Below are 24,880 nucleotides of genomic sequence, written 5' to 3'. Positions count from 1 at the left end.
CACAGCAGCAAGGGGAAGACGAGGTGTTGATCTCACTGATGTGAGACTTGGCAAATGAGCCTTTGTATCTGGTTACAGCTAGCAATATGCCGACATAGGATACGGCAGTGGGAGCACACAGCCACTGATACATTAAAATGGTGTTAAACAGCAGGTGATGCCCACGTGGGCTTTTTAATTAGTACCTGGCCTCTTTCTGAATCTAGATGTACCTCTCCATAGGGTAAATTTTTGATAAAATCCCCAGTGGCTCATGAAAGAACAGAAGGTAATTTTCTTTTTGGCCTTTTCTCTCTTGTGCATATGCAAAGTTTTCTTGGTGCCTCCTAAGGAAAAAAAAATATATTACTAGGGAGTCTAGATGTCCAGAAATGGAAAGACTCCTACAAAAGAACTTCAGACTATTTATTGAAAGAAAGTACTTGTGCAATTATAGATGGAATGTACAATGTGGTATTGCGTGGAGTTTTGTGGACAATGCATCTCTGGGCAACTTACCTGGTGTTACCTACTAGAAAAATCTGATTGTCACTTGGCTATTTGGCTTAAAAGAGAAAACAAACATTTCATTCTCACAGGTACTAACGTCTCAGCCTGCCCATTTAAACACACTGAGACCTGTGTCAGACAATGGTATTTGCTGAAAGCAGCACGCAGCAGGACTGACTGCAGGATACACAGTGTTCCAGTACGTGTTTTTTTAAAATGAGTCCAGAAGTTGAAGAAAACAGGCTAGTTACTAAATATTACTGGCTCTGAGCTGCGAGGTACTCAGGGGGCCCCAGGTTAATGCACCAGATGTGACTTTCTGGAGAATAGATTTATTTAGGCCCTGTCGTGTTGATGAAGGGCGATAGGTTGCAATAATGCCGTGCTTTGCACATGGCTAACTGCACCAGGGGGAGGAGTGCGAGTGCAGGAGAGGAAAAAGGCACCAGCGGGGTCACTGTGCTGCAAACTCCAGAGCAGGGGACGGCGTGAGCGCCGTGCACCCCATCGGCGATGAGCGCGACCAGTTGATGGTGCCGCTTTGTGGAGTGCTGCTGAACTCTCAGCTGGTGCTGCAGACCCTTCGGTCACGCATGGGGAGCTTGAGCCAGAGCGCTGAGGTTGCTGGCAGTTGCGTGCTCAGAGAACTGACTTTGTTTAGGGTTTTAAAGGTGTTTTGTTATCACTCATCAGCTTGCGGAAATGCTGATCAGTAGGGAGTACAGTCATGCGTGCAGCGAACAAGAAATACAGGTTTTGGAAATAACTTTCATCATCTTCAGTGCTGTTTAAAGAGGGAAAATATGGAAATAGAAACTACAGGTACTTCTTCCTTGTTATGTGCCCACTCTTGATAATGACTTTGCTTTTGCATATGCATTTCATAAAAACTGTAATAAAACCCTTTGGAAAAGTATTTATTAGTAATTCAAAGGAAGTAAAGCCAATGAATTTAATATGTGGTGCATTAGCATATATATAGATTGAACTTCTGATTAGATTGAATACACCTGCTTTTGCTGATTCCATAAATATGTTATTCATATGCTTACTGATATCGAGCCTTGTCTCTCAAAGCTACTTTCCCAAACCTGGCCCAAGCATTCCCCTTCCCCAGCCCTCCTAACACTCTTTAAGTTAGCTGATCAGAGAAACAACACCCATTAATGTTGGATGTTTGCTGATGCTAGGTACAGCCCAGATAAAACAGAAAGGAAACGTGCACATCAAATGACACATTTTTCTATTATTACAAACTTAAGAGCTTAATGATACTTTTCATTACCTACAGAGGCACTTTTGAGTGGGTTAAAAGAAATTAATTGAACCTGACCGGCTATCAGTACAATAGCAGGTGTATGGCAGCATGCTGGTAGAAAATAACACTGAAACCTGAGCAAGAGGTTGGTTCAGCATTGCTTTATGTGCAAATGTCTGCGGCGATTGATGACATGGGAAGAGTTGTCCTGGCATTAGTGTGGTCTAGCAGAAGGCTTCAGGTGCAAACGTGTTTTGTTGGTACGAAATCTGTCTTTTCTAATGTGCTACCAATGTTTGCCTGTGCTGGGAAAACAAAATGAGGTCATTTTCAGAGAATATATTTAATTACTGCTGCATTTACAATAAAGATTTTGTTGAAAGGCATAATTATGTAATGGGAATACAAAATGATATCAATCTCTTTCCAATAATAGAAAATTTTGTAATCTTTTTTTACTGTTTCTTTCCGCACATTTTCCAAAACATAATGAGGAGGCAGCAGGGCAGAAAGGTATTGCCTGTTCATTTACTACATGAAAAATTAAGCATAACAAACTGGAAGAGGATACTAATATAGTTTAGTGATCATTTAGATTTTGCTTCAAAAACATTTATAATTAATTATGAGGATCTTGGGAAATTCACAGAAATGAGTGCCAAGAGTTTCCTTGCAAAGCACATTTACGAATCTTACATTAAATTTAAAAATCTTTGACTAATTACCTGATTAATTTGATGTATTTCAGGGAAAAGAACAGAGCAGCTGAGTCTTTTATGTTCTGTTTGACGTAAGGAAGAACTTGGGTAGCACAGCAATCTCAAACGTATTTTCAAACAAGGACAGAATATTAAAAAAAAAATATTCAGGACCAAGTTTGAGAAGACCCTCAAAGATCTCACCTCAAGGTTGAGGTGAGCCCCTTCGTGCCTGGGAAGGAGGCAGCCCCAGAGATGTGAGGAGCTCTGGGGGGCTGTACTGGGACCCCGGGAGAGTGCCGGTGATGCGGCCACAGCCCTGGGACTCCACTGGCCCCATCCAGGGGAGAGCAGGGAAGGAGCCTGGCCCAGGGGTGAGCTCTGGCACGAGGGGAGAGTTCCAGCTCCCGTATCAGACAGGAAGATTTGTAAAGCATAAAAATGGCCATTGGAAATCCCATGCCCACGTCCCACTTGAAAACATGACTCAGAAGCCTAGTTCCAATTTGTTTGCAGTGCAGGCCAGGCCATTCGTTACCAAAGTTGTCGTGAAAACAGGGCCTAGACCGGAGGCAGCCGGGCAGAGGCGCTGCCGTGTGCTCCTTGTGCCGTGCAGGGCTTCGGGTCTGTGACCCTGTGTGCCCGTTCTGCAGCCTTGCTGCAAGGGGCTGCCTGCCAGGCCGCAGCCTGCTCTCTGTCTCTGGTGTTATCTCCTCGCTCTCCTTACATTAGACCCGTCATCTTTCCCCCTCTCCTCTCTAAGCATGTTCCTCCTCTCTGATAAGGAGGTTTAGTGACGGTCAGGGTCATGTCTCGCAGCACTGGGGCTCTCCTCGGCCTGCGGCCTGCTGACAGGACGAGCCCCTTCTCAGAGTGCCATGGAGCAGGCGCCTTCCCTACGGGGGGCTGCTCTCTGCCCTGGAAGTTGTGTGCCATCTTACATTTATTGCTTTGTCCAATATATTCTTACCTTTTTTTTTTTTTTTTTTTCAAACCTGCTGTCTCCAAGCCTTTCCTTTTTGCTGAGTTACTCATTACATGCTAAAAAGTCTCCTTTCAGTGTTTTGGTTCTAAAACCATCAAGATTCCTAAGAGAAGTGGGGGAAGTCTGAAGAGCGCTGTTGACTGTCATTTTTCCTGGGTACTAAAATGAATGTGCACTGGTTTCAACAATATCTAATTTCTTTGTGAAGTATAATAGCCTGGTCACTTGATTGTCCTGTCTTTTTGCACAAGTGCCAAGGTAATGGAAATGTTTTCATATTCCAGACTACCCTTGAGTGCTTGAGACAAATGCTTTCAAAAGCTAACTCATGCTTTTTTTTTTTTTTCTTCTGTCCAACAGGAAAAGCTATATATCTGTTCATCACCTGTCCATTTAGGTTAACATGTTGCACCTGCAGCCCATTTTAATGTCTTAAAATAATCAGACAGTGTACTTTCACTGGAAGGTACTTCACTGAATCAGTTAAGGCTTTGTCTATTTATTTATTTTCCCAAGAGGGCATTTTATTACTGACAGCATGAGTCAGGACAATTAAAGGTTATGGTGAAATATTCCAGCTTCTGTGATTCAACAGGAATTGTAATGAATGTTACCTTAAAATTAACATGCTGTGTGCTGTGTAACCTGTAAGGCAGAAGCCTACCAGTTATCTCTGTCCCATAACTTCTTCCCCATCAACCTGAGTGTGTGGGCAGTGCCTGGGAAGGAGAAACGATGTGCTTCTGTGTTTTGGGGCCATCTGTGGGCATTGGGTTTGTCAGCATGGGGATAGAAGTTTGTCCAGGCTCACCTTCTGTGGGAAGGAAGGAAGGCAGCCGGGACTCCTGGGTCTTATTCCAGGCTTCGCTGGCTCAGCCAGCGGGTACATTCTTCTTGTGCATTATTTACACTTTTTTAAGCACGGTAACAAAATGTAGCTTTTTTACGGGAAGATATTGAGTTAACTGTGAAGCCCTGTGTGGCTTAAGTATAAAAATTACTTCAGGGCAAAACTTATCTTATTCCTCTTGGTCTTTTGAAACAGGATTGGAAGGTGGATTTAGTGGCTGAGTGTAATTTTCAGCAGGATTGTCCCTGTGTTTTAAGCTCCCCTCCCAACCCTTTAAATTGTAACAATTTTGCCCAAGGCGCCAGGGAGGGGTGAGTGTTGACACAGGTGTAAGCAGGGTGTTGCAGACGCTGTTCCTCACTACGACTTCCTGTTTTTAACTGTAATTTATTTTGATGCAAAGGTTCACAGTCCATCTTGCCAGCTATTCATCTACACAAACACATGTATTTTCCTCTGCTGGCCATAAAGCCCCAGCTTTCCTTGTCCCAGGACAGCAGGGATTAGTTTTCCCAGCAGTGGGAATGGACAGCGCCTTATGCTAAGGGTTGCATGATGATGGCAAAGGAAAGCATGTAGAAAATCATTCTATGTTCTGATATCTGCTTGAGTCCTTTTCTCTCCCCACCTCCCCTCTGACTTTGCAGTTCTCTGCCCTAGCCAACACAGCTATACAGATAAATTTTGTTACTTAGAGAAGGTGCTGGTATCCTCCCATCTTTTATTACCCCCATGCACAAGCAAAATGATGGCACAGATACCACATAGAATTGACACTGGTGCAATTGTGCCAGGAGAGATTTAAAGGCAGAGGAGAAGGAAGCTCATGGTATTTTTCAAGTGATTGTAAGTGAAGAATGGTGGAAAGGAATTAGGGTTACCTGATCCGTCTGCATTTTTCTACCCCAGCCTTGCAAAGCGTGGCAGCACCTGCTCAAGTTTCGCTGCCCTTCAGCGTGTGGCTCGAGGCTGCCGGACTTAGTGCCGGGAGTGTCTCCTGCAGGCAGCTTCCGAACTGAAGGGACACGAAGGCTTCAGTGGCAATTCAGGAGGGTGGAGGATTAAATGTTCTTGAAAAGCTATTTGCATAAAGCTTTGCAAAGGAGAGAATGAGTGCAAGGCTGTTCAAACTGAGCAGCGCAATCTGCATACCCTGACTCTCCTCATCTGTCTGCTTGGCCTGTGCCACGTGTGTTTAACAGGTAACATTTAATCTCTCCCTTTCAGGGAGATAACGTGAGAGCTGTTCAGCCTCAGCAGACACGGGAGAGCTGTCCTGTAAAGTTACGCAAGTAGAACGGGAGCTTACATTTCATGCCAGTTTCTCAGGAGGACGACCGAGGAGGTGCAGAAGCATCCTGTCGTGGCTGTCCTGTCCGTCCTCGCTGGCTCGGCAGGCGCGGGGCAGGGGGTGACCATCTCCTGTCTTGCACCACCCCAGTTCCTTTTGGGGTTGTGCCAGCTTCCCCAGGCTCGCGTCTTCTTTCAGCTTCATGCTTCTCTGACTTACTGCCAGGCTTTAGCTTCCTACCGTACTGCTCACAAAGCAAAGCAGCCTGTGTAGAGGCGCGGTACCGGCCTCCCGAGGCGGAGGCACAGCAGGGGTTAAGGGCAGCCCGATCCCTGCCGGCTGCCTCAGGTGTGCAGCGGGCGAGGCTGAGGAGGGAGGCAGCGAGGTGGAATTCCAGGCGGGAGCTCTTCTTGTTCCTATTTCTTTATTTGCTTAGTTTTCCACGATAGATGTTATTTCTTATAGGAAAGACTGTCCAATCTGCTGCTGTAGTTTTTCGTTCTTTCCTTTTTCTTTTTCTCTCTCTCTTTTTTTTTTTCCTGCTGAGTCATTGCACAGCTCAACAGTCATTTGTGTGGCATGCTTCCTGGAGCCTTGAATCGGATTGTCACGTACCTTTCTTCTTTTCTCCTACGTTTAATGTAACTGCACTCGTTTCAAGCACTTCTGCGCAGCGGAACCCCTTTCCGATGGTCCCATGGTTTCTCTCTGTGATCAGGGTGAGTGAGGCATGTCCTAATGGCAGAATGTGACCTGTGCTCAGTAAGTTGTTTTTCCTGTGTTAATGTTAACATTTAAAGATTCCTTAAGACCCTGCCTTACACGGAGGCAGCATGCAAATGCAGACACTTTATCTTGTAGCTGAGGGGACAAAAAACCTTGTTTGCTTTTGCTTTTTCATACATTCCACTGCTGGCATCTGCTTAGGCAGTTTTAACGCCTTTCATATTTTTCATCCCTGTAACACATTAGAAAAGGGTACTCTTTTTGTTCTTTGAATGTCTTTTCAGGCTTAGGTCATCTACAAATATGTAGTTCACTTCCTCCCCTCCTTTATTCCTTTAAAATTGGGTTGGTATTTCAGGGACTTTCTTGGCCTGCCTGATGTAAAATTAAAGAGGTTACCTAAAACCACAGAATTACAAAGTGGTACGGCTAAAGTTTTTTGTTCTAAGGGTGAAAAATCGCAGATGATGTTTTTTCACTTTTAAAATGCACTTGTTAATAGACACAGCTTGCTTTTGTAACACTTATATTTTGTTGTTCATAGTTTGTTTTCCAAATAAAAAAAAGACAGAAGTTTGACCTCTTTTTCCCCCAAAGTGTTTCAGGTGCTTTTTTTTTTTTTTTTTTTTTTTTTTTTTTACTTACAACAACCAACAAACTGCTCATTTTCCTGAGCTTTAGCATTCACAAAGGCCTTAGGGTGATGCTGCATGACGAAGCATTGCAGCACCCTGACAACTCAGGTCCCCAGCTCCAGTGTTTGCAAAGCTAAGATAAATGTCCAAATTCTCTTCGCTCAGTGTGAAGAGATGCACATACACATCAGGATGGGATCTGCAAAAGCCCATGCAGGCTTCACAGGACAGGAGGAGGTCAAAGTCTCTTGAGAGGAGTGAGTCAAGGTCTCGTTCATCCCCTCTTTCTGAAGCTACATCCCAGTGAAGATGAATCAAAATGGTGCTGTGGCTAGCTGAGCCATTTCCATCCCTGACACTTTTATTAGGCCAACAAGAGTTCTCGTAGCTGTGCACTTTGCTGCTGGCCCAGTGGAAAGCTAGTTCTTTTCAAAATGTGTTTATTTCTCCTCCAGGGCAGTGTCAGTAGAGATGGGCGAGTACTGCTGCTGGCACGGGGCAGGTATGGCAGCAGGCGGCTGGGAGCGATGGGGAGCTGCTTTTTGCAGAGCCCTTGCACGACTTCTTAGGCTGTTGTGGAAACCTCATGGCTGGATAGAAGTGCTGTCTCGAAACTGTGCCAGATAGGTGCTTCGATGATACTGATATCTGCCGCCCAGTGCTTCAGGGTTTAGTGATCCTACTAAGTCTTTCTTTTCCATGGGTTATTGCTTTCTCTCCCTCTGCTTTTTGAAAGAAGGTAATGGGGCATGGGGAGGCGGAGGTGTTGCATCAGACCTTAGTGGTTAGAGCTGCCGGTTGGGAAACAGCAGACTTCAACAACGTCCTGAGCCTCTGCAACTGAATTCCCTGAGAGAGTGCCCTAATTATCTGTTGCTGAGCGGGACTGGGCTGGGGGAGGCTCTCAATCACTTCTGCACCAAGCTAGAGCATCACGTGGCAGGGAATGGATGAGGGTAGAGCGTGTGATCCTCTAGTCTGCTCAGGGGGGTGTTCTTCCTGTGCCCTGATTATTTTCCCCCAGGGCCTGATAGGGTGTTTTATATTTAGGGGCTTTGTGGCTAGGAGCTGCGAAACTGAAGTTATTTCCTGCTTTAGCCTCAGTCTTCCTCTGAAATATTGGACAAGTTATTTGAGCTGTCAGCCACTGTAGGTTTTTGGAAAATGGAGGTATTCTCTTTGCTCACCTCTTGTCTGCTTTGATGTAGATAGTCTTTGCTGTGACATTTTATAGTCTCCCGGCACAGTCAAGTACAGCTCTGAGCATAATTGGGGTCACTGGGCACAAGACAATAGTGTTTATGATCAGAAGTCTTCATAATACAGGCTAAACATGATATTTCAGCTTTATGGTCTTCTGAGTAGCCTTTAGAGTTAATGTTTTGTTTTATGATGTACCATCTCTCAGTCTCTCCTCCAAAAAGTAAAATAAATCTAAATTAGACTGAAGCCTTGGCTAATTGTTCTTTCTCTATTCATCTCCGTGGCAGCAGGAAACCTAGCAGCAGGGTTTCCATTCACAGCAGACGTGTGCCAGCTCAAATGCTTTTGTACCAAAATTGCATATGTGGGTGTTGAAGGTAAAAATGATTGGGTAGTAGTGGTTGCAGCTGTATCCTTGAGAACTCCAGGCAAGGGAGATCAATGATCTCTTTCCTGCATGTCTTTTTTCCTGACTGAAAAAGATATTTAACAATTGCAAATCATTCCAAAAAGGCAAAGGAAATGCTTTTTGATAATCAAAAGGCTGCATCAACCCTGGGTCTGTTTGTGGTGCTGACGTTGGCTCTGCACAAGGTAGGAGTGGGAAGGGTACCCTGAACGACTGCGAGGCATTTTGATGCTTACAGCACTTTCATCTGATGGCCTGCAGGTACCGCGTCCCCTTGGCACTCCCATCTTACTGCGCTGCTGCCACTGGCGTTTCCTCCTCTTATGCATCAGAAATGCAGGTAGCAGATGGGTGGTCCAGGCAGATTTGTCCTGGTTGGAGCTTCTCTTTTCCACTCGTGTTAGCTTCAGAACGACCTGTTTATGATACACAGCTCTCTGCTGCTGCAGAAATAATTACAGTATGGTTTTGCACATACTATGCCTATATGACCCCCAGCTGGCCAGATCTGCCCTTGATGGCTTATTGTAGTCGCAGGCCTCCATTTAATTCCATTTAGCTGGTCAAGAACAATCCAATAGAAATAATAATGTTGCAGCATGTTAGCAGTGATCTCTAGAAACGGAAAGGACTGAGCATTTCCCTCTTTTTTGCTGTTGATTCCGTTGACGTGGAGTGACAGTAGGAGAAGTACTGCTGTAAACACCATGCCGGGGCCACCAGTCAGTTAAGGCGAGTCATTAAAGGCAGAACAGCTGGAACTGCTCCTCGGTTATTTGCTTATGCTTCTCTTTCATTCATTGTTTGGCTGATCAGGTTCTGGTGCCCCAGAGTTCACGTCCATTCTTTTCCGTGCGAGTATTCACTAGCAAGTCTTCTCTGGATGATTTTTCCCCTGACTTCTTGCACCAAGCGTGCCATAAGTGTGCTGCACAGAACAGCCATGCACCATCGGTTTGCAGACTGCTGGTTAGATGGAAGGGCAGCTCCAGGTGGGTGATGGCTCCGTCTGAATGCTTGGTTAGGGAAAGGATTTCCCCGCTGAGCAGCCAGCTGACTAGACAAGTTTTAACTGTTGTTTCGTGTTATGAGCAGTTGTCATGTTAATAGCACGCAAGGCTAATTGTAACTGATTAGTTGATTGCACTTGTTCCTAATTTCACATACTGAAAGCATCACTTTTCTAATAGATGCTTGTATTCGGAAGGATTAAATTTACCATGGCTTTGTGTTACCACTGCACTACAAATGAATGAGAGATCAGCCCAGGCAAGTGTCCTTGGATCTAGGTTTAGGTCATGCTTTGTAATCTTGGGGTAAACTTTTCTGCATTTGGATTACCTGTAAGCAGCTGGGTTTTATTACTGATTGGTGCTGTGGTATTTAAAGATTAACAAAAATCGGGACTGCTTTTGCTGGGAAGCGAAGAAGACATGAGAGGAAGGCCTTGCTCAGGAGAAAGCATAATTTTAACAAGCAACAAACAGAAACAGGAGGTGGCAGAGGAAGCGCAGGGACCACTCAGTTGACGTGCCAGGCGTTGATGAAGCTCAGTGGGGTGGCACCTGTCTTGCTGCCGTTTGGATGAGGGAGGTGAGTGGCTGTGGTCTGAGCCCCGCTGTGCCAGGGATGGATCATTCGGACCGGGGAGGGAGGGAGAAGCAAAGCAGGGCATCCTGCTGCCACTGCACCCAGCAGTTTTTTGTTGGCAGCACTCACGTTCAGACGTCTCAGAGGAGCAGGAACGGCAGGAGCAGCCATCCTTTCCCATCTCTCTTCTGTGCTGAAACTTTAGAGCTGCTTTTAGGGATTTATTAATTGTAAATGAGAGGTTAGTTCTTCTTTTCCCTAGAGACAGTTTTCTTTAATATCTTTATATTTGTTCCTGAATTGAACAAAAGGAAGCCAAGCCAGAGCTTGGTGATTTCCCAGTTCCTTTTCTTACACTGGGCAAAAGTGATAAGAGAAAGCTATTCTTAAGGATTTTTTTCGTCAACTATCTCTGTGTTCTTCTGAAAGAAAATGCCAAGCACCTACTAAAACAATGTTTTTTATGCGTTGCCAAAGAAAAGAGTGGGTTTGTTCAGTAATATATGCATGCAAAAGCATGAGGATTCTGTGATTATTTTTATAAAGCTTTTTAATAACTAAGACCGTCGCTTAAAGCAGGTAAAAGCTGAACATCCCAAGAACTTGCTCTTTTCATACAGTGTTTAAAGAAATTCCAGTTATGCAAAACCTGAATGCAAATTATTAAAGCCCAATTCAACAGAGTTCTTAGGTGCACATTCCAGTCCCTTCCAGAGCACAAAGTCCGTGTCTCTGTTCTTACCTAGTGCCTTGAGGTGGGTGCTGCTGAGCTGGGACATGAGACACAAGCGGGTGAGCCAGGAAGCAGTGAACGAAGCTGCCAAGAGATAGGATGGCAGAAGAGCAGAAGGAAGGGAAGGTGGGCCTGCTGAGCCTCTCTTGCTATTTTTTGCTTTGAAATTTAGAGATTTACTGAAGATGGTTTAGGGTTGATCTTACAGTGTGCCTACAGAAGTATCTTTTGTTTTCAGGAAAAAAAACACGACAGTAACAGGTTTTGGTTTATAGTATGGCGTTGGCTTCTCCTGTCCCAACATCTCACCTTGTGCTTTGATGGATGTTAAAAGCATCTCTGCAGTGGCCAGCTATTTGACACGTGCACCCTAAGGGAGGATGCCAAGGTCCTGCCGGAAGAGCCATCGTGGCTGGCTCCTCCACCTCGGTCACCTTGCCAGCCCCTGGGGGTGTGGGTGACAACATGTGCGGGGCCCTGGGGGCATCAAGTGAAGCACAGCATCTGTGTGTGTGCACGTGTTGTTTCAGGGTTGCTGAGTAAATTAGGAAGACCTTCAGAGACAAAGCAGGCTGCCTGTTGTACCTTAAGATGTCTTTTTGCTAAGCTGGGAGCTGTCCTACCCAGACTTGCCCCTTTGCCCACAGGTTTTAGATTCCAGGTGATCTGATCTGGGTCGTTTCTTTGGCAGCTCAGAAACTGTGGTTTAAATGCCCATGCAAATTAATGAACAAGGCAGATATTTTGAAGTCTGAAAACTCATTTAAATCCTCGCACAAAGAGAGCTTAACTGGCTGACTTTCTTGGAGCTTGTATTAAAAGCGTGTCCAGAGGGCTAAAGCAGGGCAGGAAACCAGCTTGTTTGTTATATGCTGGCCAACTGCTGGCCTCCTCTGCTTCACGCTGTAGAGAGATATCAGCGGTGGAAAAGCTAACGTGTCCGGTCTTGCTTTTTTAAAAAGTAATCAGACAATGCTGAAGATACTGGTTTTAAACAGCCATTATTTCATTTTTTAAAAAATATGTATATTCTTAAAGGTTATTGCAAAAAAAAAAAGGTTTATTTTTTTTCTTCAGAGCAAGTGATTTCTCTTCTGCCAGACAGCTGAGAATCTAATTCAACAGGTGGTAGTGCACACCAAGTGAGAAAGTGATTTTTCTTCTCAAAAAAAAAGGTAGGAACAGAAACTCCAAAACTAAAAATATTCTTGAACTGTGGCCCTCTAAATTCCCTTTTATATAAGGAGCTGAGTAACAAGTGTTATAACAAGTGTTAGTGATCATGCGCTTCATTCAACTCTAGCATAGTAAGTACATTGATCGTTTCTAACTCAGCTTCCCTGAGCGTAGGTACGGTTTGGCCAGTCTGAATTTGCAATCTGTGAATTGGAAAAGCTAGAAATTCTGCTACTGTAAAGTATTTTAAAATGACCTCTCTATATGTGGTTTATGTGATTTTGTTTTTGAAAAAAAATTGCAATTGAATTACTCTGTCTTTTTTGAATTGGATTACTCTGTCGTTGTAATAGCAGTGCTCCTGTTCAGACCTGCATTCCCATAGCTGGGTGATTTCCAGCCTTTATTTGGGCACGTGCACAAATTTTCCTGCAAAGCAGCCATTCCTGGAAGGGTCCGTATTTACTCACTAGTTTCACAGCACAATTGAACAAGTTTTTCTTAGTCAACTTCTGCTCACCTGCACTGACTGTTCTCAGACTCCTACAGATCACAAGCTGAAAGCCACTGACCTGAATGTTTAGAACTAGGCAACAGGGGCGTCTTTATTAGCACAGGTAGTAAGTACACAGAGTAGTTCAGAGAAACCGATGTTGGTTTCTGCTGCCTAATATTTGAATGATAGCATGGGGTTTTGAAAACACCCTTCTACTGTAATATCCTGGTTTTCTATTAGTTTTTCTTACCCAGTGGCTTCCCAACCAAATGAATTTTGAGTTCCCAGTGATGAACTTCCATCAGAAGTGCCAGTTGTAGCTTTCATCGTTGTAGAATCAATCCCAGTAAACGATACAGTTACGCCAGGTTTTCATTTTGTGGTCAAGAATTACGTACAGTCCCATTTGTTTATTTATGAGGTGTGTTTTAAGCTGACCTTGTAGATTTTTTCTGTCTTCACTCCATGTGAACCTCGAGACACACTTCAGAAATTTCATTTTGTATAATGCAGATAGACGTAATGTAATCAGCAAGGTGTTGACAATGCTGATTTAAAACATGGGAAATTAAATTCTCTTCAGGTCAGCACTGTCAGCCTTCAATTCCCATCTCTCGTTTCATTGTCCCTGGGGCTCTTGAGCTATCACTACTTTCCATATTGCATGATTATTTTCTTCCTTTCCACTGTATTAGTTTTAATTTCATGGATACAGAGTTTGCTTGGAAAATTGGGTTGGCAGAGGGTGTGCATTTTCTGTTTGTTTGTTTGCTTTTTGCCCATCTCTTGGATGTTAGTACATATCTTTCTTTGTGGTATAAGTTTGAGGCCAGAAATAAAGACATATCAAAGTTTCTCACTATGTTCCAACTTCTTGCCCCAGTGTTTATATGCTTTAGGTCAGGTCTTGGTTCTTGTTTCCTAGTTTTTCTGCCTTTCCTCATGGTGATAATAAATAAAACATATGATATAATAAAAATATAAAATAACATATATATATTTAGTAGCATTGTGACTTCTTGTCTTGATCAAGTTATTTTTAAGCCCTTAGGCAGAGATTCTCAAGGTATCTTTCCACTGACTCGCTGTTGGCATTCCTTTCCGTGCTGTGACTGGGAGTTAGGGGATTGAAGCCTGAAAGCTACTGGGTGGCACTGGGAGAGACAGGGATGCTGCATCCAGGCTGTTATGCTAAGCCTTGAAGGGTTAACGTGCTCAGCACTGGGTTGAGGGTTTTTGCGCTGTAGCTCACCTGCACTGAATTCTTGAAGCCTAAAGTAAACCCAAATCTCATTTGTCTACAGAACAGCTGGTGAATTCTAGTGGCGGTGCCCACACGTGCTGTTTGCTGCTGCTGACCCTTGGACATGCAGGGGTGCATCGCGATCCCATTTTGGTTGCTCCCTGCCGTCTGTGTCTGCTTCTCTCCCCTTTCCCGAGCAGCACCCGGTGGCGGTGTCAGAGCTGAGGAGCTTACTGGAGACAAGCATGGCTGCCAGGAGCACGGAGGACGAGCCACGTGGATGTACAGTTGCCTGCAAGCAGCACGAAGATTAATCCGCAGAGCGTTATTAGCACCCCTATAAAGCCTATCTTATTTGGGCTTTTTATGCAAATTATTTGAGTGGCGTAAATACCTATTTTTATCAGATAGTGTTTAAAGCTCATTAATTTTCAGTATAGTTTTGTGTCAGCAAAAACCTTATTTAAATTTGGCTTTTTGGGTAGAATTTATATCTCAGAAAACATCGCTTTCTGTGGATCTCTAAATCCTCTTGAATCATCACTTCCATAGGGCAGAGCTGTGCTTCTCCGTTGGCTAAGAAATCTCCAGGCACAACAACAGTGCTATGTAAATAATAAATAAAGTAATAAATCAGTCATCATCTGCTCTCACCTCCTAAATTGAGGTCAGGAAGAAAAGTCACTTGAGGGAGAAGCGGTAGGGAAAGCTGAAATGCCTGTTGTCCCATTGGGGGAGCACAACCTAAAGACCAGGCTTGGCATTTAATTTAAAAAATATGTAGCAGGGCCGAAATGAGTGTCTGTCAAGCAGACAATTAACTGTCTGATATGAGGAGCCTGGCATTCAGAGTGCTTCATGCCTCCGTGCTACACGTGGCTTTCAAACCATCAGGCATCCCTGGGAGCGATTTGTCAGAGGAGAGCTGTTGGTCTGTGTGGCACCAGCATCCCGATGACAGCCAAGTCCACGGCAGCCCCGTTACTGCCACCGCTGAGGGCTGGCAGTGGGACGTGGTGCGTGGTAAAGAACCTGAGTAATGGGGACAAAAATCCTTGTAGGAGCCCCACCAGGTGATGAAGTTTCTGTCCCTTTCTCTTCCCCGGTTTAATCAAAGTTCTTTCAGAAACCCACTTTTTGTGGTTCTTTATCTCTTGCACAAAAACAAGTGTGCAAACACTTGGTGTTTGAGGATGTGGGACTCCTTCATACTCATAAGGAAGGTCTAGTGGAAGTAGTGATGCTTACAGTATTATACGCACAGAGCAACTCGATTTTATGGATGCCTGAGTGTTACTTTTCCTACAGAGCACCCATGCCCACCTGTTTTTCCAGTGCTCCCTGCCCCGTGGGGCGCTGCTCTCCAGCAGGACCCGGTGCTCAGCACCTCCCGGCTGGGAGGTCGGTACCCAGGTGTCTCAGTTCCTCGTGAGCAGGTATGGAAGTGCCACAAGTGTTGGAACCAGCAAATTAGGTTTGAGAGCATGAGAAAGGGCATTGGATGTTTCCTTGATACGGCCGTACCGTGTACAAATGTACAAGCTCTGACTTGAAATTCATAAACTTGACCTACTGGAGAACTTTAACGGGTGGGTGTGAATGCGGGCCGTGTCTTTTGTGCAACGTCCTGTAAACATTTGTTCCAGTACATTTGATTCTCAATTTACAATGAAGAGGGATTCATTCATCTGAAGAGCGATTGCTTAATGGCCTCTGTACAGCCAGAACTTTATTAATATCCTGGTGTCAGAGTTCGTTTGAAGGGCATTCAGAGCTGCTAAACACGTGAAGAAATGGCACTCTAAATAAAATTGTATTTGTGTTGTTAGGGCTAGCATTACATTTTGTGGTGAATTTTCAGTCGTTTGCAGCTGCCCTGAAATAGCCAAACGTAGGCCTTGCGGAGCAGAGCAGGTTCTTTAATTTTTTGTCCATTAATGTTTATAAAATATGCGTCAGTGTAGGTGCTAGTGGGACTCGGGGGTTTCTACCCTCCCATGGAAAAGAATCCGTGGCAGAAACAAGGTAGTTAGTCCTGGTGCAGCCTGACGCGGGTGGTGACTCAGATACACACATGCAGTGCTATTTATTTCCCCTGTAAATTAAAATAATGTCAGATACACATAATGCATATGTCTATAAAAACGTGCGTATGAGTGTCCGTATCTATAATTTTCCAAGTACGTCTGGAGGGGGGGCAGGACAAAGAGCAGCATCTGGCTGATGGGAAGAGCTGCGCGGCTCCTCATCTTTGGTGATCCTTCGGTGCCTGCAGTCGGGAAAAGGGCTTGGGGCTCTGACATCCCTGGTTCTCCACTGTGAGGGCAGAGACCCCAGGACACCTGGGTTGTCTCCTGGAGAGAAGGAGGCCGAGAGGTGACCTCACTGCTCTCTGCGGCTTCCTGAGGACGGGAGCGGAGAGGGAGGCACCAGCCTCTGCCGCTGGCTGCCGATGGATTGCGTGGCTCAGCACAGAGCTGTGCCTGGGAAGGCTCAGACCAGCCATTAGGGGAAGTTTCTTTGCTGTGAGGGTGGCTGAACACTGGCACAGGCTTCCCAGTGAGGTGCCTGGTGCCCCATTCAAGAGGCAGCTGGAGAACGCTCTCAGTAGTGTGCCTGAACTTCTGGGCTGCCCCACGCGGTCAGGCACTTGGACTCTGCTTTTTAGCTCCCTCCCAACTGAAATATGCTAGTCTAGTCTGGTCTGTCCTTTTGGTAAGGTGTTTTTCTCTGTTTTGAAGCTGTTACGTATTTATTAGTAAAAAGAAATCGTACAAGAGATGCTTTGTGTGTGCAGGGAAATTGGCAAACGCTTAGACACTTTTTTATTTTTTGTATTTTACTATCTTGAAGAAATTTCTATTTCTATGGCAGGGGAAAGCTTGCAAGAGAGTGTTACGCATTATATTACAGGAATTCAGATGTACACAAAACGCATTCTCATCTTGACACCATGTTCACACTTCCCAGCAAATTCAGCGTAAGCCGGCCTAAGCACAGAGCCTGTGCAATACATGCGTCGTGTTTGTGTTCACGTGTTTTAAAATCTTAATTGCTGATCTCTGCCCTCCTGATTTGTAGCTTCTGCATGATAAACTTTCTGTAGAGCCCTGCGTGCCTTACGTTGAAGCCACCCGGCCTGGTAGGGTTATGCTTCTTGTTACGGAGGGAGCTGGGTCTCCTGCGGGTCCCGAGTCTCCCAGGAGAGCTTGTTCCCTTCTGCCCACCTGGAACTACCGCGGGATAAATTGCTGCTGGAAGCACACGGCCGTCCGTACGGTAACACGCCTTAGGTCTCAGAGGTCACCCCCGTGCTCCTCCGGTTATTGACTAGCCACACGTGGCAATCAGCGCGTGAGTACGTTCCTCACAGGGTGAAAGCTTGGAGCTGAGACCTGTTTCGGTGCCTCCTTCGGCTCCTTCCCATCGTGGATTCTTCTGTCAGTAAGGGTCAGGAGTGTCGAGGGGAGCCTGGTCAGGTTTCTTGTGTTACTTGCATGGTGTCTTTGGGCAGCCCTGTGTTCTAGCAACATGTCAGAAATTCAGAAGATTTGTTTGTCAAAAGGAAAGCGTTTTCTTTGGTGGGAAATGCTATTAAGAAACTAGATTTCTGATGAGAAATCCAGGAGGAATTGGCATAAGCCTGAGGAGCGTGTAGTAAACTGATTTGTAATCCAAAGCGATCATAAAGATGTAAATTCAGTTCCATTATTTTCAAGTCTTTAAGCTGAGAAAGCAGGCATTTTGTAGGCTGTTTGTTTCAATGGTGGTCTAGAAAGGCGGGTCTTAATCATGTGCCCCCGCTTTTCATCCCATCGTGCTATCTGACGGCTTTGGACTCAAGCTGCTGTGGGACGACGTGCTTAGATTCTTTTTGGCACAATTGCAGTGTTGCCAAACCCCAACATCCAGAGATCCTGGGGGAAGCCTTCCTGTGCCTGTTTCAAAATCACAATGTTGATACAAAAAAATTAGGATTTTTTAGCTTATCTCTTGTTTCTGTGTTGCACAATCTGGTTTCCAAAACTTTTCTCGGCAACCAGCAGGTTTCAACTTCCAGTTAAAATACGTGGCAAACGTCTCATGCTGGAGCTGGGGCTGCGAGAAACACGCCAAGTCTCACTCTTGCTATGCAAAGGAGAGGTGAAAGAGCTGTGCTCTGGAAGCAGCACGTCTTCACATTCACAAAAATTGAATTCTTTTCAAGAGGTGTGTTGTAAAGGTGCAAGTCTCCATCTGAGCCGGCATTGCACTTCTGCGTCCTGAATCATGGCACCTTCGTGTACATTTTCTTTTCTTACGTGTACACTTTCACCACTTAGGCGTACTCGTTTCTTATCTCATTGGGGTGCCCTGCTGTCAGTGGGAGATGCTCATGGTGCGAAGGGCACGTGGGGCCCAGCAGCGTCAGCCTGAGACCGTTGGCTTTGCGGCCCATATTCCCTGGGTGTGTTTTCTGTTAGAGCAGGAACGTGCTCACAAAGCTGGGTGCCAAGTTATACGGATTATAACTTCATAACTCAGCCGTCCTATTACCGTCAGTGCTAACTGCTTCATTTGCATGGCGCAGTGCAAAGGGGAGCCGAGTGTGTTGGCCCTGCCACTTCTGTCCTGGCGGCACACCGCATTTAGGAGTTGCAGAACTTCAGATTTTTGTCTAAAGCAAAGGAAATTTCTTATAAGGCTTTCACCACGCTTGTTTTAGTCAAATGATGCATAAATCAGCATATGCTGATTAGCTAAACCAGCCCTGCTTTTCCATCCATGTATGTGTAGTGCTGAGTGTCGACGTGGTTACTCTGAATAAATAAATGGTCTACTAATAAAGTAAAAAGCTGCTTGAATCTTGTATTGTAATGAAACCACAACAGATACCACTAGGCCTTCCATAGGCCTTTGGTACGTCAGGTCTGTGCTGTTTTCCCCACAAAGGCATGTTTGTGTGGCCTGAAACACAATATAAAATGGCTCTCGGCTGTAACAGCAGAGTTGCCGTAAGGATAAGCTGAGAAGCTTTTATGGATACTTTCTGAATTTTAACTTTTAGCCTCTGATCTCTTTACAGGCTTGAAATACACTTCACAGGGTGTTCAATATACAGCTCCTTATCTGGAGAAAAGTTTACCTTGATCAAATGAGATTGATTTGAGCCCATCCCTGCAGAGCTGGGGCAGCTGAAGGCGCTCGCCCTTGCAGATGGGATCAGTAAGAAGGATGAGAGCTGCTGGCTCAGGCTTGGGTCATGCATTCAGGCTAAGATATGGGAACAGCAGGCTCTGTTTCAGGCCAAACCATCCAGCGACAACTAAGAAATCAAGTGTGTATATTTCTGACTAGGCTAATGGAGTTTGCCTGGGCAGTATAAGCAGTTTGTTGAAAGGGACTGAAGATTACTCCTCGGCATTTTTCAGTGTTTTAAGATTTGTGAATCATGCAGTGATTAAACAAAATTATATGTTGATTGGCTAGGAAGTGCAGATATCTCTTCACCAGATTTATACTCTTATCTTCTTTGTATAAAAAGGAAGTAAGAGAAACTTGAGAAGTCTGCAAGGTTTCTGGTTCTATAAAAGCATTTATATTGTCATATAAGCAACATAACTGAACTGAGTACCAGAGCAGACCTTATGTAAGATTAATGAGCAATTTTCACCAAGTATCAAACCTCTCTGTCCTCCTTTTCAGAATGATGAAGTCCTCTGTACATACAGAAGAAGATGACTTTGTGCCAGAGCTTCAGAGAAGCATCCATCCCCGGGAGAGGCCGGACTGGGAGGAGACTCTCAGCGCTATGGTAAAACACCTTGTTGCGTTTTCTGTGTGCATTATTTTCGGTTCTGAATAATCTACACTGCTGGCTCTTGTATTTACTAGTTCTGCTTTGATTCCTGAATTTCAAATTTTTAAATGGATTGCACAGTAGTTTCAAGAAGACCAAAATACTTCCCTTCCTCTGGCACTTTGTCAAGGAGAGAGAGAAGGAGCATGCATAACGCTTCTGCCCTATTAATATGTGCCCCAAAGCAGGTCTAGTAACCAATTAAAAGGTCCATAATGTCACAACGATTTTCAGTCTGCATTAACCTCTTTTTCAGTAAGATTTTTGAGCATGAAGGGAACTTCTTGTAAGAACATGCTCTTTGAAGCATGCATCATTGTGGAAAAATATGGTTTTAGCAAAATGCTGGCTAAGTCTACAGAAATAAAATGTTGGCCTAAAAGCTTACCTGCCATCACATGGAAAGGAATTGCAGAAAAGCAGCCACAGCAGTGAGGTTCTCATGCCTAATCAAAACGGTACAAGTGGCAGTGGGCCACAGACAACTGTATCACCTGATTTGTTTTCTTTTTAAATGAATGAGCAGAGTACCTGCAGTTCCACTTTCCGAAATCCTCTAGAATTTCTTGAGCTTGTACAGTCGGTTGTTATTTTCTTAGTGGTCAGATAAAGTGGTTTTGTGAAGTTATCTTACCTCGCAGAAGCTTGACCCACCTTGTTTTGGTATAGGAGCATCTGGAATTTGTATCTTGCTTGTTATTCTCAGATTTTTTAAATTGCCTCATTAGCATACTAAGCTGATGAGGAAATTGCATTCTGCGACAGACCTTGGACAGGGAGAAGGTCTGAATATTTCAGGGTGGGATCGCTGCTCTCGTGGGGGCAGTCCAGCTGCACGACTAAAATTACTTACTGAGATGGGAGACCAGTGACAGGTTTTCCCTTGCATCAGATCATGTGGCAGTGGCAGGGCATCAGCCTGGAAAAGCCATATGTTCGCTGCTCCCGGGCTCCCAGCAGTGCAGCAGCAGCGTGAGAGATGGGCTGGGCTCCGCTGCACTGCAGCACGGCCACGGCCATCTGAGCTGTGGGGCTGGGGGCTGCAGAGAAGCCCAGGTGCTGGGCTGCCTGGTTCGCTTTTAAGCTTGGTTACTGGGGGTGAGATCAGAGGCCTTTGTGGATAAACCCCCAACTTTTGGGGAGGATATGGGGGGAGAAAGAATTTTCACTGTTGGTCAGTAAATATTTGATGTGTTTTCCTTTTCCCTTTGGAATTGCAGGGCTGATGAAAAACATTTGGGTTGTTTCACTGCTGTGTTACTGTTCGTGGCCGGTGTCCCTAGGACTTTCATACAGACCTGTGATGACATTCTGTAGTACTTAATGCATCTTAATGACTATTGTTATTACCAGCAACACTTACTTTGGAAGTGTAAGTTCTTTTGTCGTGGTTTAATGTTAACAGTACAGTGAAACAAAGGACAGTAATTCCATCTTGCTTATCTTGAAACGTAGCAGCAGACACATTCTTTTAGGTTGTCTTAGAAATTTCAGGCTGTAACATAAGACCCATACTCCTGTAGAAAGTAGCAAGTTTTTCTTCGTCTAGGAGCATTGACCTTGTCATATATGCACTTGTGCTTTCTGTAGCACCACCTTTCCGAATAACCTTTAAAAGGAAGGATGCAAGGTACCCTGAGCTTACACAGTGCCCGACAGTGAGAGAGCACGCATTTCAACCTCACTTTCCTTCAGCGGCTGAACAAACCTTCCTAGGATGTGGTTCAAGTGAATCAATGCTATTCGTGAAGCCACAGGAGAACAACAAGACGAAGGAAGCAAGCAGGACATTCAAAACCCACTGAAACATGAGTGTTCTTCTGGGTGGATTATTTAAAGTTTAAATCACCATTAATATTTGGCTGGTCACGTAAAATAGATGTGGGGTTAAATGTTCATTACACAGCATTCAGGAAATGTGTACCCTCCCTACAAGCCAGGCATTTATTTTAATTGTAAATGAGACAACAAAGTTCAGTTCTATGTTTTACTGCTTTAAACCCCATATAATACAATTAAAACATTTTGTTTCAAACTTTATTTTTAGACCAAAAAACCAAAAACAAACAAAAAGAGAACTCAGGCCTCACTAGTGTTTTTCTCTGCTGATATTTTCTCCGCTTGTTGTTCTGCTTGACTCTGTGCTTATCCATAGCTAATTTAGACTTCTTGCAGTTGTCACCTCCTAGGTATCTTTTTCCTCTATATGCAGATATTTTTTTCCTTCTCTCTGCCTTGGCCAGCAGTTCACATTGGTGCCGCCTGTTCGGGAGCCCTGTCTGTTCTGATCAGCATTATTCAGGCACCAACCTCAGAGCATGGTGCTCCTCAGCACCCTAAAGCCAAGACTGCTGTGCAGATCGCTGCTTGACACCGTGGTGTCTGTAACCTCGAGGTGTGTCTCAGGAATGTGGCTCTCCAATTCAGTCTCCACCTGTAACACAAGTTAGCTGCCATACCTCATTTATTCTAGTGTTTGTTCGTGTGGTTTTTTTTTTTTGTTTTGTTTTCCTACTGATGGTTTATAATGGAGGACAGGTTCACCTGCTCTGGCTCGATACTTTCCCTCTTCTCATCAGGACTGCTGTCCTCACGTACATTGTTCGGTGTTCAACCCCCATAGGTGCACAACGCATAGAAACTTCTGTGCCCACTGACTGTTGGACAGGTGCATGCACAGATTGTGCGCTGCTCCTGCAACTTTCTGCAAGACCCTGCAACTGCTGTCAGCGCCGGCCTGCTGAGGAGGGTGGCTGCAGACCCGACCGACAGCCAGCTAGCTGCAGTAGGCATCCTGGGGAAACGCACAGCTCTGATGGAGTCAGAACACCCTGAGCTGGAAGGCACCCACGAGGATCGCTGAGTCCAGCTCGTGGAGAGCTGAGCTGAGGAGCTGAGCATAATTTCGGTCTCTGGCAAACTCCCTGTTGACTGCTGGCAGTTAGGTAACTTCAATTTCTGACAGGAAGATTTGTTCGTGTAGGAGGTGGCATTCCACATGTTTTCCTGTTCCTCTTCAACACTGCAGTCCTGGAGAACTTGTGCTACTATATTTGCATTAGGGGGGTATTATTTTTTTTTTAAATTAAGATGGAAATTTAGTCTCACTTTCGTTCATTGAGAGCTCAGTAATTATTAGAAAATGGTCATTGCAGTCTTGCAAGGTTGCATTTGTGTCTGGCAAACAAATGAGAATTTCTTTTAATGTTATAAAATGCCTGCTTGCAGCTATGACAAAGGGTTAGCCCAGCCTGCCCCCCTCCGCCCCCTACTCATACACAATTTACTCTTGTAGCATTATTGGTAAGGGGGAGATTCTCAAAAAAAAAATCCCTTTGGTTGGATGTTTTGTGTTGTTTTTTTTTGGTTGGTTGTGTTTTTTTTGCTTGCTTTTGTTAAGAGGTACAGATTAACATTTTTTGGTAGTTTTATTGACTGGGGTGATCATTAAGACAATAAAACTGTGAGGCAGTAAGTACCTGTTGCTGAGAAAATAGTACAATGTGGTTGCAAATCACCCGGGAGTGTTGCACTAAATTCTCTTTCTGTGTACATGTATTTATCTGCATTTGGGGGAAAAAAACAAACAAACAAACAAAAAAACAGTGGGAAACAAGATATGTACCCTCTACTTTTTTTCCTTCTGGTGGGCACTTTCATTATAGGGGAAGAAAAAGAGTGGCTTTACGGAACATCTAGCAAAAGCACCAGCTGCCAGCAGTGAAGAAGTTAGAAAACTCCATGTTCTCATAGTGACAAGGGAAGAACGTTCCCTTCATGTTTCCAGTTGAGCTCTGTGCATTTTCAATAGCTGTTAGCACAAATTCTGAGCATAGGAAAGTCAAACTAAATATTTGCGTTAAAAAGAAAAAAAGAATTTCAATAAACGGAATCCATACAAAAAGCAAATGATTGTTAAAGGGTGTGTGTGGGTGTGGGTGTGTGTGGGTGTGTGTAGTGTATTATTTCATAAGATGTTAGGGAAGATACTGCTATGGCCCTGCTTTTGCAGGATGTTCTGTCAGGGGAGGTCTTTGTCCTGAAGAGAAGCTGTTAAACCCAGCCAGAAGGACTGGGGCCATTACATTGTGCTGGAACAAGAGGCTGTTCCTTTCATTCTGCTAACCATTGATTCATTTTTTAGAACATGTCCTGTTGCACAGCTCTATGCCAGCAATATAAAAATTTAACAGTCCAGGTACCTGCATAAAAGAGATTTAGAGGAGGATAAACAAGAAAATTCAGGTCTGAGATTTGCTGCACAGTGATTTGGTACGATGAGGCATAGGGCTAGGTAATAAAGGTACTTGTACTTAGGATTTGTGCTTACAGTGTTCCTTTTACTTTGTGGTCCTCTGAATATATTTCAGATGGGTAAAAAAAACCTCACTTGCTCATGTTTACTGTGTTAAATGAATCAAATTTCCATTTTCATCATCTGCCTTGTGTCCAGTCAGAAGCTAATATTGACAGGATGCTCTCATTCTAGGGGGTTCAACACTGTCACACTCTGCGTTTTGTTTAACCGGTGCATCTACTGTATTTGTCTTTCTCCTGACCATGTTAATGCTGAAACTTCTTTCCTTACTCTCGTTCTTCATTGTGCATTCTTAGCACAAATTCTTAGCCTCCGGTTTGGTCTTTTCCCATAGTATGCTGCTCACATGCTATGTGAGTTTCTCAGAGTTGCACAATAAACTTAATTTCTGGTTGGTAGTTGCTTAAGTTGCACACTTCGGGTTTTCTTGTTGCTTGCTCTGGGTAATGGAGGCTGTAAAGGCTTGGGGAAGTTGGACGTGGCTGTGTTGTTTTCTGGTCTCCATTGCTTCCCGTTGTAGACAGCTGGAGACCCAACTGGGTGCAAGGCTTTGTCACGTGCAGTGACTTTCATATTCTGCCAGGTGAGTAGTGCTGAGACCAGCAGCAATAGAGCCTGGAAACGTCTGACACGACAGACAGACCTGTGAGGCTCATTCATTTCTCTCCTGAACTTTGCCTTTGTACATGTTTTTGTACTTTGGGAAAAGGTGATTTATGCATTCATGGTTAGATGAACCTGTCATGGTTAGTCGTCCCTGCCCTCCCTCTCCCCCCTTTTATCTGTAATATGCTTGGAAGTGCTTATTATTAATTTATATAAGTGCTTTGTTTCCAAAGCCACTTTTTAACAAGAAATAAACTAAAGGTCTTTCTAAATATATAGAGGTTGAATGTCCTCCCATAACATGAATATTAGGTAGGACAGAAACTCTATTTTTA

General features: G+C 44.4%; 1 protein-coding gene and 1 long non-coding RNA gene across 3 annotated transcripts in view; one reads left to right on the top strand and one right to left on the bottom strand.

Annotated features, from left to right (window-relative positions):
* The window catches only part of ARHGAP32 (Rho GTPase activating protein 32), a 259,950-nt gene that overhangs the window by 82,111 nt on the left and 152,959 nt on the right, over positions 1-24,880 (top strand). For both annotated transcript variants that reach the window (XM_035555641.2, XM_050715088.1), the window contains exon 2: positions 19,468-19,576. In XM_035555641.2, the coding sequence (XP_035411534.1) occupies positions 19,469-19,576 (108 nt within the window). In that variant the 5' untranslated portion in view covers position 19,468. The remainder of the gene's footprint in view (positions 1-19,467; positions 19,577-24,880) is intronic.
* LOC118252402 (uncharacterized) lies at positions 1,391-6,284 on the bottom strand. The gene is made up of 2 exons (XR_004780124.2): positions 5,162-6,284; positions 1,391-2,052 (listed from the first exon to the last, which is right to left on the bottom strand). It is a non-coding gene; the product is annotated as an uncharacterized LOC118252402 (long non-coding RNA).

The sequence above is a fragment of the Cygnus atratus genome, chromosome 22 (assembly GCF_013377495.2).
Source record: "Cygnus atratus isolate AKBS03 ecotype Queensland, Australia chromosome 22, CAtr_DNAZoo_HiC_assembly, whole genome shotgun sequence".
Taxonomy (NCBI): Eukaryota; Metazoa; Chordata; class Aves; order Anseriformes; family Anatidae; genus Cygnus; species Cygnus atratus.
Note: the sequence above shows the minus strand (reverse complement) of the source record. Positions and strands in the feature narration are given on the sequence as shown.